This window comes from Eurosta solidaginis, chromosome 2 (genome assembly GCF_040869045.1).
Source record: "Eurosta solidaginis isolate ZX-2024a chromosome 2, ASM4086904v1, whole genome shotgun sequence".
NCBI classification, from domain to species: domain Eukaryota; kingdom Metazoa; phylum Arthropoda; class Insecta; order Diptera; family Tephritidae; genus Eurosta; species Eurosta solidaginis.
The window spans coordinates 134080626-134098523 of NC_090320.1; the positions used below are offsets into that span (position 1 = coordinate 134080626).

The window sequence follows — 17898 nt, forward strand, 5'->3', positions numbered from 1 at the left end:
ACAGTCAGTAAACGTTCCTTTCCATTCACATGTCCTCCAACAGTAAGATTGTTTGACCTTCTTCCAATTTGTGAGATAGAGATTATGGGGCATTAAATTGAGGGAGCCAGCTGTTGCCCCTTGCGGCTGACTCGCTTTAGATTAACGATTGAGTGGACTTGGAGATTTGCTCATCACCTTCGGCTCTGCGTTTACGGCCACCCACATTGTTGGAGCTATTGACCCTGGTGCTGCAATGTCGTGCAATATGACCTGGGTTGCCGCACTTGAAACATTTAATAACTCCGGCATTTTTCTGTTGTGATCCCTTCAGTGCTTCCCAAATTGTGTCTACCCAATCTGGTCTTTCCACTTCCACACGATGAGCTTTGTATGCTGGTTTACTCAATAGTGAAGCCGTTTCCTGAGTCAATGCATGTGATACCGTTTCAGCAAATGTCAGCTTTGGGTTTGCGTATGTAGCTCGCTTCGTTTCCATGTCCCGTATGCCATTTATAAAACTCTGGATTTTTACCCTCTCGGTGTATTCCACAGGTGCGTCCGCATTTGCGAGATGAGCCAACCTTTCAACATCCGAGGCAAACTCCTACAAAGTCTCATTCGCTCTTTGGTGACGGTTTTGCAACTCAATTTGGAATATCTGTTTCCTATGCTCGCTTCCATAACGTCTCTCGACAGCGGCGATCAATGCTTCATAGTTGTTCCGCTCTCCTTCGGGAATCGTCTGTAGGATTTCGGCTGCTGGCCCTTTCAATGCCACGAACAGAGCTGCAACTTTATCTTCAGCATTCCAGTTGTTCGCTGCCGACGTCTTCTCAAATTGGAGCTTAAATACCTGGAATGGAGCAGAACCATCAAAAGTTGGGGATTTTACCTTCAGAGTAGACGTTGAAGTGATTGGACGGTTCAATTGTAACTCCTGAATGCGATCTTTCAAAGCATCTATCTTGGCCTCCATCTTATCTCGTCGACCACTGAACCCTTCCTGAAACTGCGTTAGTTTCTCTTCCATACGCGATTCTAGTTGTGCAGAGATCTGCGATGATACCTGTGTTGAAATTTGTGTCGACATTTCTGATATACGTGCCTCTTGTGCTTCAAATTTCGCTGTTATACGGTTTTCCTGTGATTCTAGTTGTTTTTCCATCTTGGATGTTATCTGTGTCGACATTTCTGACATACGTGTTTCTTGTGCTTCAATTTTCGATGTTATTCGTGTCTCTTGGGATTCCATCTGTGATGACATATACGTTTTCTGTTCTTCTAGTTGAGATGACATTGTCGATGTTTGAGCAGATATTGCAGCCAAAATCATGTTCAAGTCTGTGCTCGTAACTGTCTGCGATGTTTCGTTTTTCTCTTCAATTTTTGTTGTTGTCTCGTCCCCATCAGGATAAAAGACATAATCGTTCACATCAATTCCTTTTGCTTCCATTGCCTCTCATAGTCGTGCTTGGAGTTCAAGTTTAACGCCACTTGTATTCAATCCACGGCTCTCCAACTCCTTCTTTAGTTGCTGGATCTTCAATTCACTGAACTTTGATATGTCCTTGTTGTCCTCTGGAATTTATTCAACAATTCCTCTTCTGACACCAATTGTAACGAATTTACTTGAAATCCTCTTATTTGCCCTTTTGCTAAGTTCGAATCACTAAACTGTTGAATAAATAACTCTAATATGTAATAATGCAAAATGGCCTTTATTAAAGTACTTCACAATTACACTCAAACTGTGCAACGAATAGCTTGCTTAATAACCAGACTGATTGATAGCTCAAATGAAACTCTAATATTCAAAATAATACTGCTCTTGCTCGCTAGATAGCGTCTTAATCGAAATCTCAAATCAAACTGAATTCAAGCGCCTCTACAATTGCCGCCTTTTATACTCTCGGATTTCAACGTTCGCATCTCCTAGGCGCTTCCAGAATCTACTAGTCCAGCAGCTCTCAAACTTCTCAGCTGTAACTACAATTGCATGATTTTTTTCTCATTGCATACTTTCAGGAGTATTTCAGATATATGCATGCGTTTGTGTATTGACTCTCCGCTGCTCGTATACGTACATGGTACATATGTGTAGACGCAATTATTGTTTCGTTTATGTAGATACATAATGATTGATCTATGGATGTGAATTCACCTCACTGCTTAGCATCGGCTTAGAGACGATAGCATCACTCCTTTGTTTTGCTAATATTCGTAACAATATTGTCTGAGTCGTTAGAAATAGTTGGTAAATTTGTATTAGATTGTTGTTTTGAGATCGCCTGTGTTTTTACCGCAAGAATTTGTTTAGTCGAGTCCTTTATTTCGTCAAATGAGATGCGTGAGAGTGCGTCAGCACCAACACTACTTTTCCTTTGATATACTCTATTGTGAAGTTGTACTCGGCTAGTTCGAGACGTATCCTTGCTAATTTTGACGTCGGATCCTTCATCTTAAACAAATAAACCAAGGGTCTATGATCTGATTTTACTACTACTCTGAATTGCTTTATCGCAAAATATATCGCTAATAACTCTAATTCAATAATTGGTTTCTTTTGCTCCGCCTTAGTGAATAATTTAGACGCAAAACAAATGGGTAAATCGTTATCTTCATGAACCTGACTCAATATAGCACCACAACCTGCCTTGGATGCATCTACCGTAAATATGAACGGTTTTTTGAAATCAGGATACTGTAGTAACTGTGGTGACATTAAAGCGGATTTTAATGATTGAAATGCGTTTTCACAAGCACTATCCCAAATAAAGTCTACCTTTTTCCTATTCAAGCGGTTTAAAGGTGCTGCCAGAGAAGCAAAATTAGGTATAAACCTAATAATTTGCAAACGCTACAAAGCGTCGCACAGCGTCGTTGTATATTTATTAATTGCTTCGATTTTTGACGGGTCTGGCAACAAGCCCTTTGCCGAACATTTGTGACCCAAAAAGGTTACTTCTGGTCTAAGGAAATGACATTTATTAGGATTTAATTTAAGGTTAAACTTTCTACATGTGCTGAATACTTGAGACAGATTTTTAATTTAATGCTTTTCGCTACATCCAATCACTATAATGTCATCCACATACAAAAAAGCTACGTTAGGCGGAATGCCTGAAAAAGCAATCGTCATCATTCTGGAAAAAGAGTTAGGTGAAACGTTTAACCCAAAAGGTAATACTTTCCATCTGAATGATCCACGGTCAGTGCTAAACGAGGTTATGTCGCGTGAGTCGGGGTGTAGAGGTATTTGGTGGAAACCCGAAAAGAGGTCAAGCGTTGAAAAATGTTTTGCACGGCCAAGATTGTCAAGAATATCATCTACTCGAGCGAGTGGAAATTTGTCGGCTATTAGTTTTTTGTTTACTGCGCAAAAATCTACGCACATTCTATACGCTTTTTCGCCGCTTGTATCTTTCTTTGGCACAATTATAAGTGGACTATTATAGTTTGAGAAGCTTTCTTCAATTAAATCATTTTGCAATAATTTACTAACTTGGTTGTTTATCTCTTCGCGCTGAGAGTGTGGAAGGCGATAATTTTTGATGTAAACTGGCGTTGTATCTGAAAGTCGGAGTTTTTGTTCTTAGAAGTTGTTTTGTGTCATTTTGTCATTATTTAACGTAAAAATGTCCGAATACTCTAAACATAACTCAAGCATATTACTTTCTGTATATTTGCGCATTTGGTAAATTTGCTGTAAAGACGCCTTCGGCTATTTCTTGTGAGTCCACGAACAGTGGTTCTGGTGACTTTTCTAAGTCAAAAATTTTGAAAACTTCGCATCTTGGCGGAATAACACAAGATTCACTTTCCGTACCGTGTAGGATTGGAAGTGAGACTTTTTTGCCTTTTATCCAAAAAGAAAAACTATTTGTCGCATAGCTGATTTCGCATTGGTTTTGTTTCAAAAAGTCTTTACCTAATATTCCATCGGACGGAATATTGAAATCGTCATTCACCACGTGCAACGTATGCTTAATAAAAAAATTTGGAAAATATTAATTTGTCGTGAATGTTCCCAAGGTAGGAACCACATCTGAGGTAACTCCCGTAATATTAATTTTATCATTATCATTGACTGATAAATTTTTGTTAATGCATGAGATTTTAATTAATGAAATGTCGGCTTGCGTGTCGACTAAAAAGGTGCAACATTTGTTAGATCCGGTTATGTTTAATTGGATAAAGTCTGAGAAATTAAGATTTAGACAATAAATGTTTTTTGTCGAAAAATTTTTTGAAGAATCGGTTAATCGTAAGTCTTTTGCTCCCTCAGTGTTCGCTCCTGAGGGGCATGAGCGTTTAAAGCACGCACGTTTGCGTTGTTAGTACTCCTAGGAGTGGAAGTTATTACTACTATTGTTGCTGTTGTTGTTCTGATACCGGTTACCGTTCGAAAAACGAAAATTTTGACGTTGATTACCACGATTTGAATTGTGAAAGTTATTGAAATTTTGCCTATTTACCATTGAAGTTACGATTATTTTGATTGGAAAAATTACGACCCCGATAGCCACCTTGAATATTTCGAAAATCGCTGTTGCCGCGAGACCTGAAAGCGAGTACTTGGCGCTCCTTAACCTCGATAGACTGTTCAACTATTAAGTTTGCTACGACATCCCTTGAGTCGGTGAATGAAGTAGAAGCGAGAATTGACTTAACGAGACTTGACTTTGCATTCAACCGGCAAACGTTTACAGTTTGCTCAATAGCAATTTCATGCGCTTTAGCCTGGGTTATACCCTCAATAATTAACGAACGCTCCAATGAGTCCGACAATTCCTCAATACGTCTAGCAAAATCAGTATAGTTGTTGTTATTTACTTGTAACACCGCGATTCTTCCAGCCACGACCTTCGAGTTGTCTGGTTTTATCCTATTACGAAGAGCTATTTTAATTTCGTTAACTGAAGTTACTTGCGTCGGGATTGCTTCACGAGCTTTACCCTCCAGTTTTGATTTTAGGAATGCTATAAAAGTACCAATTAATGTTTCATCAGCAAACTCTTCGAGTAATTCAATTTTATCTATAAAGGTCTCGAGTGCTAGAGTATCACCGCTGTAGTTTTCTCTAATCGAAGTAGCACACATGCTAATGAAAGTTTTCTTTTCCTCAAGTATTGCCATGATTTGATCGTTAAGATCTGAAGCTGAATTAGAACTTTTGTATTAATTGAATCGTCAGGATTTGACTTTAAATCAGAAAAAGGCGAAGCCAATTTTGCACTGATTGTATCGTTAAGATTTGGATCCGAAGCAGAAGTTAAAATTTTACTAGAGTAATCCTCGAAGCCCGCGAAATCCGTCGACAAGGATAATTTATTTTTCTGGTTTGTGACGGTTTCGGTCGAAGACGACGCTAAACCTTCGCAGCTTGAAGCTGATTTATCGGAATCGGATTCTGAATCTGAAGTATTTGAAAAAAAGGAACTTATTTACAGTGAATTGTCGCTGACGAAATATTTAGAAATTAAGTGGAAAATTTGATTGACACTGCATTATTGGTATGAAAAATCTGTAGCAAGTAACTGAATTTGAAATTTGTTCAAAAGTATATAGGCATGTGGTAATCACAGACGCACCGGTTTATTAAAAAAATCTTAATTGGTTTTTCCGGAACCATCGTTTTATATGAAAAATTGCATTTGGTTTTTTTTTGAAACCACCGTATGTAATGAAAAAATCCAAACTTTACCATATGTACGTGGAAATAGGTCAAAAGGCCCGAAAATTTGCAAAGAAAAATATTTGTAAAAGACTTTTTGAAAAATTGGTTTAAGAACACGTTAAGAGTTTAGGGAAATACCGTTTGCACTTTTGGATTCACTTTAAATCGTTTTATAACATACATAACCTGTAAAGTTCACATGCAAAAGAAAATATACGTGTGTAATAATAATTGTACACATGCAAGCAAAACAAGTGTAGTATGTTCGAATAGATGTGGCTAACTATATTGTAGACTTAATCACTTATTTAAACTAATGTAGTGATAAAAATTGTGAAATGTGAGAATCAATGTGGTTATAAAAATTGAGGTTATTTTGGGTGCTGCCGCGCGGCAGTCAGAAAAATTGAGGTTATTTTAGGTGCTCCTGCGTCACAGTCACAAAAACTGAGATTATTTTAGGTGCTCCCGCGCCGCAGTCACAAAAATTGAGGTTATTTTGGGTGCTCCCGCGCCGCAGTCACAAATATTGAGGTTCTTTTAGATGCTTGCCACAGTTTTCGTTATTCCCGTAATTAAACGTAAATATATTGTTTGTTAATGGCATGATGTATGCGGTGCAGCCGGATAAAATTGCAAGCTTGAAAAAAATTAGAGGTGGTGGCGTACGCCACCATTTTGTCTCCACGCCCTTGTGTATGCCCTTAATTTCCATTCGCGGCTGGCCCGCGCGTCACGGTCGCCATTTAGCATATTTTTGCATATTCCTTTATTGGAAACTTTATTTTATCTCCAAAGTGGTATTAATACACAAATCGGCTTGTTAAAAATACTTCACTTTATTTAAAAGTTTATCTGAATATCTATCTTTAATGTTTTCCAACTTATATTGTAAAATTATCTTTTTAGGCACCACCACTTGTAGCAAAGTCTCAAATTATCATTGCTGAGCCAACCAAGCGCTGGGTTGCATTCGGTCAACTCGTACATGAACAGCTGATGCATGTTTGATGTGGTGTGTTTGAGTTTAGGGCGCCGTTACAACAGTCTTGACAGCTTTTTCCTAAATTATTGCAGTGCTGGAAAGTTCCAGCAACCAGGCAAGTTGGCCGAATAAACGTCCTAGGAAAAAGTCCAAAATATATAAGTTTCAACTTCCTATAAATGTTTTTTTAAAGCTAAGAAGCTTAGCTAATTAAATTTTTCCTCTTTTTGTTTTAAAAGAAAATCCACGAACTGCAAAATTAAGGAACCTAATTATTACCTACATATGTACATGCCTAACAGCAACTTTAAAATTTTTAATTAATAGCTCTATAAAGAATTAAACAACAAAGGTAATCAATAATCGATTAGACGTCAGATTCGATTTCTCTTAATTACATTTCTTTTATGCTATAGCATCTACCCAATAATAGGATACATAAAGGAAAGTAGAGGGAAATGTCCTTTTCCAGTTCTCCTAACTACTAGCGGCCTACTTAAAATTTGACATACAGCAGTATAGTGATAGACGGGAACGGATTAAGCACGCGCATAAGCTACTACATACAACATAAAATTACTTATAAATTATAAAATCGTGCGAAAATCAAAAAAAAAATGTTACTCACTTCCCAGGATGTGATCTAGCAGCAGTAAAATAATCTCTCTGCGGGAACTCTCAGCCTTCAGAGGGCTTACTGGACAGGATAATAGACAGCGAAAAGATGAGGTTTACAATCAGTGGCTTCTCTCCATTTAAATTGCCCGGACTGGATGGCGTTATCCCGATAATGCTACAAAAGCTAGGTGACCCAATGATCCTCTGGTTGGAAACGGTATACAGAGCGAGTATTGCCCTGACCCATATTCCACAAAGCTGGAGGAAGACAAAAGTATTCCTTCTGCCACAGCGGGCAGTCGCACACACAAATATACCAAATACTACAGGCCAATAAGCCCCACATCCTTCATGCTCAAAGTCCTTGAGAGGCTTCTGGATATCTACATTAGATCAATAATAGGACCTAACCTGTCAAAGGCACAGCACGCCGACATGAAGGGAAGATCAACGGAGACCGCCTTCCATGGGCTAAATGGTTTTGAGGAAAAAATCACTACACTACAAACAATTCACACTAGCAGCTTTCCTAGATAGAGAACGCAGCTTCAACAACATCGAAACCGGTACAATTGTGGAAGCCCTGCAAAGAGCCGGAGTTGACAACCACATTTGTGGATGGACTCAATCAATGTCTGAAAACAGAGCCATACAAGCGGATATGGGCTCAGTGACAATGACCCGCAAAGTGGGTAAAGGTAAACCCCAGGGCGGGGTCCTCTCGCCACTACACTGTGTCATTGCACTGAACGAAATACTACTCGAACTCTACAAGAATGGTGTTAAGGCAGTAGCATACGCAGACTACGTGGTTATTGCAGTCTCGGGGACTTTCCCTCCACGCTAAGCGACATCCTTCAGGGTGCGCTATGCAGGCTAGACACCTGGGCGGCATCGTGTGGCCTCAACATCAACCCAAGCAAAACAAAACTGATACTGTTTAGTAACAGAACGAAAATACCAACATGCCGACTGCTCTCACTAGATGGCACGGAACTCTCGCTCTCAACTAGAGTTTAGTACCTAGGCGTCGTAATAGACAACAAGTTAAATTGGAAAACCAATATCGAAAAAAGAGTAGAGAAGGCGTATATAGCATACTACTCGTGCAAGAGAATAGTCAGCGGAAACTGGGGACTAAAGCCAAAACTTATGATGTGGATCTACACGGCGGTCATAAGGCCCATCCTGGTGTACGGAGCCATAGCGTGATGGCCTCTCCTGAACAAGCAACACAACACTAAAAAACTATATAAAATACAAAGGGAAGCATGCGCAGGGGTAAAAGGTGCACTTGTATCGTGCCCGACGGACGCACTAAACGTCATACTTAACCTGCTGCCACTGGCCCTCCACTCTCTCTGATAATCTTGATCTAGCCCCTCCGTTTATGCCGTGATGTCACTTGAAAGATCAGTCTTGCTAGTTGAAACATGTTCCTGGATATGTTCACAGTTAATAACAACTTCAGCCTCTTGGCACCTTCCCAATATAGCTCCTTTTTCAGTTTGAGTGGTGACTTGAACTCACTGAGTATTATTACCGGAATACGTCCATCTTGTTCTGCCAGGTTTTTTCCTACAAGTATATTCGGTGTTGATTTGGTTGCTGCTTCAACAACCCACAATTTGTTTGTCCCACAATCTCCATCAACCTTTGCCCAGATGACTGCTTCTGATTTTCGTGGTATTTGCTGAATCTCTTCCACCAGCACTCGTTTACTGCTGTAGCCTCTCTCGTAGCCGAAATTAAGTGGCACATCCATGTTCTTATATCTCATCGCCTTGCTTTGCATGTCGATCTTGATGCCCTCGTCGATTAAGAAGTCCACTCCAATTATGATTTCATCAACAATCTCTGCCACTATAAAATTATGTACTACCGTGACGTTCCCAATTGCCACTTCACATGATACTTCTCCTAGAACCGTGGTGTCTTCTCCAGTGGCTGTACGCAATCTTGCTCCATGAAATGGTCTTATTATCTTGTTGACTAAATCCGCTCGAATGATGGAATGAGATGCACCCCTATCTACAGTCAGTAAACGTTCCTTTCCAACCATATGTCCTCCGACAGTAAGATTGTTTGACCTTCTTCCAACTTGTGGAGATAGAGATTATGGGGCATTCAATTCAGGGAGCCAGCTATCGCCCCTTGCGGCTGACTCGCTTTAGTTTAACGATTGAGTGGATTTGGAGATTTGCTCATCTCTTTGAGCTCTCCGTTTACGGCCACCCACATTGTTGCAGCTATTAGGACCGGTGCTGCAATGTCGTGCAATATGACCTGGGTTGCCGCACATGAAACATTTAATAACTCCGACATTTTTCTGGTGTGAACCCTTCAGTGCTTCCAAAATTGTGTCTACCAAATCTGGTTCTTCCACACGATCAGCTTTGTAGGTTGGTTTACTCAATAGTGAAGCAGTTTCCTGAGTCAATGCATGTAATACCGTTTCTGCAAACGTTGGCTTTGGGTTTGCGCATGTGGCTCGCTTCGTTTCGACGTCCCGTATGCCATTTATAAAACTCTGGATTTTTACCCTCTCGGTGTATTCCACGGGTGCGTCGGAATTCGCCAAATGTGAAAACATTTCGACATCTGACGCAAACTCCTGCAAAGTCTCATTAGCTTTTTGGTAGCGGTTTTGCAACTCTATTTGGTGTATTTGCTTCCTGTATTCGCTTCCGTATCGCCTCTCTAGAGCGCTCATTAATGTTTCGTAGTTTTTCCGCTCTCCCTGGGGAATAGTCTGCAGGATTTCAGCAGCAAATCCTTCCAATGCCAAGAATAGTTTAGGAACGTTATCTTCAGCACTCCAGTTGTTCACTGCTGCGGTTTTCTCAAACTGAATCTTAAACACCTGGAAAGGAACAGAGACGTCAAAAGATGGACTTTTTACCTTCGCATTGCTTGCTAAAACAGCTCGGCGATTTAGTTGCAACTCCTGTATACGACCTCTCAAAGCATCCACCTCGGCCTCGATTTTTTCCTCAAACTGCGTTATTTTCTCGTCCATGCGCGCTTCGAGTTTTGATGATATACGCGCCTGTTGCGCTTCGAGTTGTTCTGTTATGCGTGTCTCTAGTTCTATCAGTTGTGCTTCCATCTTTGATATAATCTGTGTCGACATTTCTGAAATACGCGTTTCTTGTGCTTCAATCTTCGATGTTATGCGTGTCTCCTGCGATTCCAGTTGAGATGCCATATGTGTTTTCTGTTCTTCCAGTTGAGTTTCCATCTTGGAGGTTATGCGCGTCTCCTGTGATTCCAATTTGGATGTTAGACGTTTCTCCTGCGATTCCAGCTGAGATGCCACTGTCGATGTCTGAACAGTTATGGTAGCCAATATCATGTTCAAGTCTGTGCTCGTAACTGTCTGCGATGTTTCGTTTTTCTCTTCAATTTTTGTTGTCTCGTCGACATCAAAATGAAAGACATACTCTTCCACGTTAATTCTTTCTGCTTCCATTGCCTCTCGTAGTCGTGCCTGAAGTTCGAGTTTAATGCCGGTTGTATTCAATCCACGGCTCTCCAACTCCTTCTTCAGTTGCTGTATCTTCAATTCACTGAACTTTGCCAGGTCCTTGTTGTATTCCCAATCTTCGGAATTTATTCAACAATTCCTCTTCTGAAACAAATTGTTACGATTTTACTGCAAATCCTCTTATTTGCAACCTTCTGCTAAGTTCGAATCACTAAACTGTTGAATAAATAACTCCAATATTTAATAATGCAAAATGGCTTTTATTTAAGTACTTCACAATAAATAACTCCACTACTGCCCGACAGATAGCGTGCTTAATCGAAACTGATTTCAGCGCCTCTACTGTTCATGCCTTTTCTACTCTTTGATTTCCTCGTTGCATCTTCTAGGCGCTTCTGTTCTGGAATCTGCTATAATTATAACTACAGATGTACGTGTATAGCTCTTCATATGCGCGTGTGTTTGTGAGCGACACTTCCTCAATTATAATTGCATATCTCAGATAAGATATCTGCATGTGTTTGTACGTTGCTTCTCTGCTGCGTGTACGTACATATGTGTAGTCATAATGATTGAATTATTGACGTGACTTGAATCATTGCTTAGCATTGGCTTAGAGATGGCGGTACCCCTTAGTGTTGGTAATATTCGTAACAATATTATACTTTGCAATTCAAACATATTGTAAATCAATTTTGCTTTTCACATATAATCAAATGAAGTGTGAGGAATATATACTATATATAAAACCGACCTCTATGATTTCTTCAGAAAACAATATATGCTATATACGTAAGCGCTTAGGGAAATTTTAAGCTTCTAGGTGTTAAAATGTTGCAGAAATTGCGAAAAGTTTCTTATCTGAGCAATCGATTGTATGAGATATACTATACATACAACCTATCTCTACGAATTTTTCACACAACAATATATGCTATATACGTAAGCATTTGGTGAATTTTTAAGCTTGTAGCTGTTAAAATGGGTCAGAAATCGCGGAAAGTATCTTATCTGAATGAACGGTTGTGGGGGATATATGCTATATATACGACCGACCTCATCCATTTTTTCAGACAACAATATGTGTAATATACGAAAACATTTGGTGAAATTTGCAACTTGTAGCTGTTAAAATGGTGCACAAATCGCGAAAAGTTTCTTATCTGAACAATCAGTTGTGGGGGTTGAATGCTATATATATTCAGACAACAATATATGCTATATACGTAAGCATTTTGGGAAATTTTAAGCCTCTAGGTGTTAAAATGGTGCAGAAATTGCGAAAAGTTTCTTATCTGAACAATCGGTTGTATGATATATATACTATATATACAACCGATCTCTGTGATTTTTTCAGAGACCAATACATGGAATATACGTAAGCATTTGGTGAATTTTGAAGCTTCTAGCTGTTAAAATGGGGCAGAAATTGTGAAAAGTTTCTTATATGAACAATCGGTTGTATGAGATATATACTATATATACAACCGATCTGTATGATTTTTTCAGACAACAATATATACTATATACGTAAGCATTTGGTAAAATTTGAAACCTCTATATCTTAAAATGGGGCAGTAATTACAAACTGTGCGAATATTCACATAATTAAGGGATACTAGCATCCCTTATACGATACTAAGCAACCACTTGTATGTTGTTCGTAAACAAATCAATCATCACTTACACATGTACATACAAGCAGCAAAGAGATACTCGCCATCAGCCGAAGTAGTACTCACATATACACATGCATATGGCTATGCGAGAGACTATAAACTACAAATATGCATGTACATATATGGCTGGTAACCAAGTATAAAGTTCGCGAAGTTACTACACCTTAGGAGAAATGCGTGGACGAGGCAACAGAGAGTATAAAAGCAGCGAAAGCTGAGAAATCAGTAAGCAGTTTGATTTAAAGACGCAGTTAGTTGTGAAGTAAGAGTTATTGTGCAGGACTCTCAAAGTAGTCTAATAAAGACCATTTGTATTATTGAATATTGGAGTTATTTATTCAACAGTTAAGCGATACGAACATTAGCAGAAGGTTTGGAATAAGCGGAATTTCACTAAATTCGTTACAATTGGTGTCAGAAGAGGAATTGTTGAATAAATTACAAAGATTTCGAATACAACTTGAACATGACAAAGTTAAGTGCATTAAGGATCCAGCAACTGAAAAAGTAGTTGGAGAACCGTGGATTGAATACAACCGGCAATAAGATCGAACTTCAAGCACGGCTACGAGAGGTAATGGAATCGGAAGGAATTAATGTGGACGATGATGTCTTTCATCCTGATGCGGACGACAACAAAAATTGAAGAGAACCACGAAATATAGCAGAGAGTTAAGAGCACAGACTTGAACACGATTTTGGCTGCAATATCTGCTCAAACAGCGACAGCGTCATCTCAACTGGCAGAACAGAAGACATATATGGCATCCCAACTGGAATCATAGGAGGCATGCATTTCAGAAATGTCGTCGCAAATGTCATCTCAACTGGCAGAACAGAAGACATATATGGCTTCCCAACTGGAATCACAGGAGACACGTACAGCATCTCAACTGGAATCGCAGGAGAACCGTATAACATCGAAGATTGAAGCACAAGAGGCACGAATATCCGAAATGTTGGCACAAATTTCAGCGCAGATCTCTGCACAACTGGAAGAGCAAGAAGGACGTATTTCTTCGAAGATGGAGGCGCAGGTCACAAAAATTTTGCAACTCTAGAACAAAATCGATCCCGAGATTGAAACATTGCGAGGTCATATACAATAGTTGCAAGTAAATCAGCCAGCAGTTTCAGCGAGTAATCCGAAGGTAAAAACACCATCCTTTGATGGTTACGTTCCTTTCCAGGTGTTAAGAGGAGTTTGCCTCGGATGTTGAAAGGTTGGCTCGCAAATGCGGACGCACCCGTGGAATACACCGAGAGGGTAAAAATCCAGAGTTTTATAAATGGCATACGGGACGTCGAAACGAAGCGAGCCACATACGCAATCTCAGGGCCAACATTCGCAGAAACGGTATCACATATATTGACTCAGGAAACTGCCCCACTATTGAGTAAACCAACATACAAAGCTCATCGTGCGGAAGTGGAAAGGCCAGATTGGGAGTTAAGAAATGTTTCAAGTGCGGCAACCCAGGTCACATTGCACGTCATTGCAGCACCGATCCTGGTAGTTCCAACTTGGCTGGTCGTAAACGCAAAGCTGGAGGAGATAAGCAAGTGCGGGTCAGATGTAAAGATCGAAAACTTGCCCCAGCTATTGAATGTCATGTGATATCTATCTCGCAAATCGGAAGGAAATCGAGCAGTTTACCGTCAGAGGAAATGTGGATGGCAAAGAACGTGTACTGACTGTAGATACGGGCGCATCTCATTCTGTAATCCGATCTGATTTGGTCAACAGGGGAGTAAAACCGTTAACTGGAGCAAGATTGCTTACGGTCACTGGCAAGTATAACCAAATCCAAGGGGAGGTGGTATGTGAAGTCTTAATTGGAAAGTTCACGGTTCTACACAAATTCGTTGTGGCAGAGATTTTGCTTTGCTTTTTTCTGTTGCTGAAATATTTTCCAAATTTAAATTTAAGCAATTTTGTAATACTGAAAATTAGTTCAGCAATTTCAAACCCTGACCAGGGGTGACTCTAGAATTTGTTTGTACGATATGGGTATCAAATTAAAGGTGCTAATGAGTACTTTAAAAGGGAGTGGGCCTTAGTTCTATATGTGGACGCCTTTTCGAGATATCGCCATAAAGGTGGACCAGGGGTGACTCTAGAATATGTTTGTACGATATGGGTATCAAATGAAATATATTAATTAGTATTTAAAAAGGGAGTAGGCCTTAGTTCTCTAGGTGGACACCTTTTCGAGATATCGCCATAAAGGTGGACCAGGGGTGACTCTAGAATATGTTTGTACGATATGGGAATCAAATGAAAGGTGTTAATGATTATTTTAAAAGGCAGTGGGCCTTAGTTCTATCGAGATATGGGCATAAAAGTTGACCAGGGTGACTCTAGAATTTGTTTGTAGTATATGGGTATCAAATAAAAGGTGTTAATGAGTATTTTAAAAGGGAGTGGGCCTTAGTCTATAGATGGACGCCTCTTCGAGATATCGCCATAAAGATGGACCAGTGGTGACTCTAGAATGTGTTTGCACGATATGGTTATCAAATGAAAGGTATTAATGAGAGTTTTAAAAGGGAGTAGCCCTTAGTTGTATATGTGGAGGCGTTTTCGAGATAACGACCGTAATGTGGACCAGGGTGACAAAGAACATCATCTGACGGCTACCGCTAATTTGTTTATATATGTAATACTGTGAGGACCAAATATAAGCTCTTAATTTGGCCCACACAAAACCATCGCCCCACAACACAGGATCAGTAACATAGACAATGCAACACAAATAAAACTACATAACAACACGATCAGCAACATAGCCAACATAAAACGAAATACAAACAAGTATCTGAAACATTACTAGCGCAACAAGTAGCCGCAACACCCCACAGCAACACCGTAGCCATGGCAACGCAACGAACTAAGCTAGCAACAACAAGAGCATTGGCTACGAAAAAGGCAACAAAAGAAGACAGCAAGCAGTCAGCACGCGGTTGTGGTTGCGACCGAAGCTACTATTGGAGCACTCTGGAAGGCATATCGGTTTTGACCATTGCAAGCCAGTGCGGTTCATAAGAGAAAGGCGTGGACTAAGAATTGAGGGTAAGCTGGTTTTGACCGTGGCAGAAGTACGTCGTCATCCTCAGTAGAAGTGAAACGCCGCAACATGACTGTACCGAGGCTAATGGATTTCGCCTACCGGGACGCGAATTTGTGATTGTTACCCGAGCAGCAATTAAAGGGCATCTGAAAGGCGTATCGGGTTTGACCATCGCAAGACAGTTCCCTTCATAGGAGGAAGCCGTGGGCTGAGGATTGTGGGTAAGCTGGTTTTGACCGCTCTACAGCGCCTTAGACCACGCTCGCTCCCTGCGTAGTGAAGGTCCACAGCGTCACGAGCCCGCGCAACACCGCCGTAAGCGTCGGCAGAAACAGCAGAGTCACACAAGCACACGACGTTGGCCACAACAGAGAGACGCTAACATACGACGCTGGCCGCAGCAGGGCTACGCAAACATACGACGTTGACCGCAACAGAGATACGCAAGCATACGACGTTGGCTGCAGCAGAATTATACGAGCATACGACGTTGGCCACAGCAGAGTCACGCAAGCATACTACGTTGGCCGCAGCAGCGATTCGCAAACATACGACGTTGGCCACAGCAGAGTCACGCTAACATACGACGCTGGCCGCAGTAGCGCTACGCAAACATACGACGTTGGCCACAGCAGAGCTACGCAAACATACGACGTTGGCCACAGCAGAGTCACGCTAACATACGACGCTTGCCGCAGCAGCGCTACGAAAACATACGACGTTGGCCACAGCAGAGTCACGCTAACATACGACGCTGGCCACAGCAGCGCTATGCAAACATACGACGTTGACCACGGCAGAGAGATGCTAACATACGACGTTGGCCGCAGCAGAGCTACGCAAACATGCGACATTGACCGCAGCAGAGTTACGCAAATATACGACGTCAACCATACAGGGGTTACACTCACGCAGACGCACCGACATAAGCCGCAGCAGAGACAGCGCAGTCGCTAACCCTAAGAGAAACACGCCGACGCAAGGCGTCACTGAGATACATTTACACATACCCAGGCAACGACCAGCAAGGCGTCCTAGCGGAACGCTCCTAACGGGACACGAGGGACCGTTAGCCCACCACTAATCATACAGCAAGCATCAAAGTGAAGAATACATACAAATCTTCCTTTTATTACTTTTTTATTATAATTATAGTATACTGAGTTAAAGCAATGAAGTGAATTTTATATGAAAACGACTTGCAAGGTGCCCCGAAATACAAATTTATTTTAAGCGAACCTTGGACACGGCGATTATACCCCAGCACTTATTGAAGAAGCACCGGGGCAAGGAGAAGCTTCGTTACAATTGGCGCCCGAGCAGGGATACTGCAAATCGTCCAACGTCAGAAGGAACATTCCTGACTAGAAACCTAACCATAAAATGGCCGACCAGATTGATACCACGTGGTTAAACAACATTTCCAAGGAGCAGCTGATATCCATCACACAGGAATTGGGTGTTGAGCAGACAGGCACCACCCGAGAAATCCGAAAGCGCATAGCAGCACTGGCTTCGAAAGCAAATGTGGACTCGGAAATGCACGCAAAATTGTTATCCCTAGAGGCCGCTTATAAGGAAACTACAGACAGGAGTGAGTTAAATGAGGCTAAGACACCGATTCCGTCGAACGGAGGCGACACCATGGACATCGCCGATAGACAACCAGAGCAAACCCAGTGCGCGTTCCCTCCCAGGAGTACAGCACCCCTACAACAGTACTTATCATCAGGTATAGCGGTACCATCCAACGGTACGTTTCAGGCACCGACCGTTATATTCGCACCCATCATCGACCAGGTAAGAAAGTGGTCAAAAAAATATGAAGGTGGACGGGACCCTCTAGCTTTCGTCGAACGACTGGAAGTACTAGCCGAAGTCTACACGCTCAACGTGGACTTACTCCCAAAACCGATGCCCGAATTGCTAGGTGGCACTGCCCTTTAATGGTATCGTAATAGCAATGTACACTGGAGCAACTGGACAACCTTCAAGCGTGACTTTTTAAGCTTCTTTCTACCAGCAAGGTGCTTCGAGGTCCTCGACGACGAAATACGGCCGAATCAGCAGTAGTTATGTACCAGGAACACGGTCGCCTTTACGCCCCAGCTCAGATTGGGACAGGTTCATCGGAGGCAGTTATCGACACAGGGGCCTCAAGGAGTTTTGTTTCAGCCACCCTCGCGAACCACGTGATGAGTTCTGGAAGCGGGGAGAGAGTAAGGGTGGCCATCGAAAAAACAATGGCCAACGAAGTGAGCACTACGATCTTCGACACCGTAAGGACAGAGGTACGCCTCGGAGACACGTCACTACACACAATCCTGCATGTAATGCCCGAGGTAATTGACGACATCATACTTGGGCTGGACACGCTATGGAGCATAGGATCATCCATA

The 17898-nt window shown here is 41.4% G+C and overlaps 2 protein-coding genes across 8 annotated transcripts in view; both read right to left on the reverse strand.

Moving 5' to 3' along the window:
- hgo (homogentisate 1,2-dioxygenase) overlaps positions 1 to 17898 on the reverse strand; it is a 1123318-nt gene that overhangs the window by 177141 nt on the left and 928279 nt on the right. The window lies entirely within an intron of this gene.
- On the reverse strand, positions 57 to 17897 carry LOC137239707 (apolipoprotein A-IV-like). The gene is given in 3 exon segments (XM_067765318.1): positions 57 to 981; positions 10341 to 10865; positions 17861 to 17897. Coding segments are annotated over 3 exon segments (1407 nt in total). The 3' UTR covers positions 57 to 136.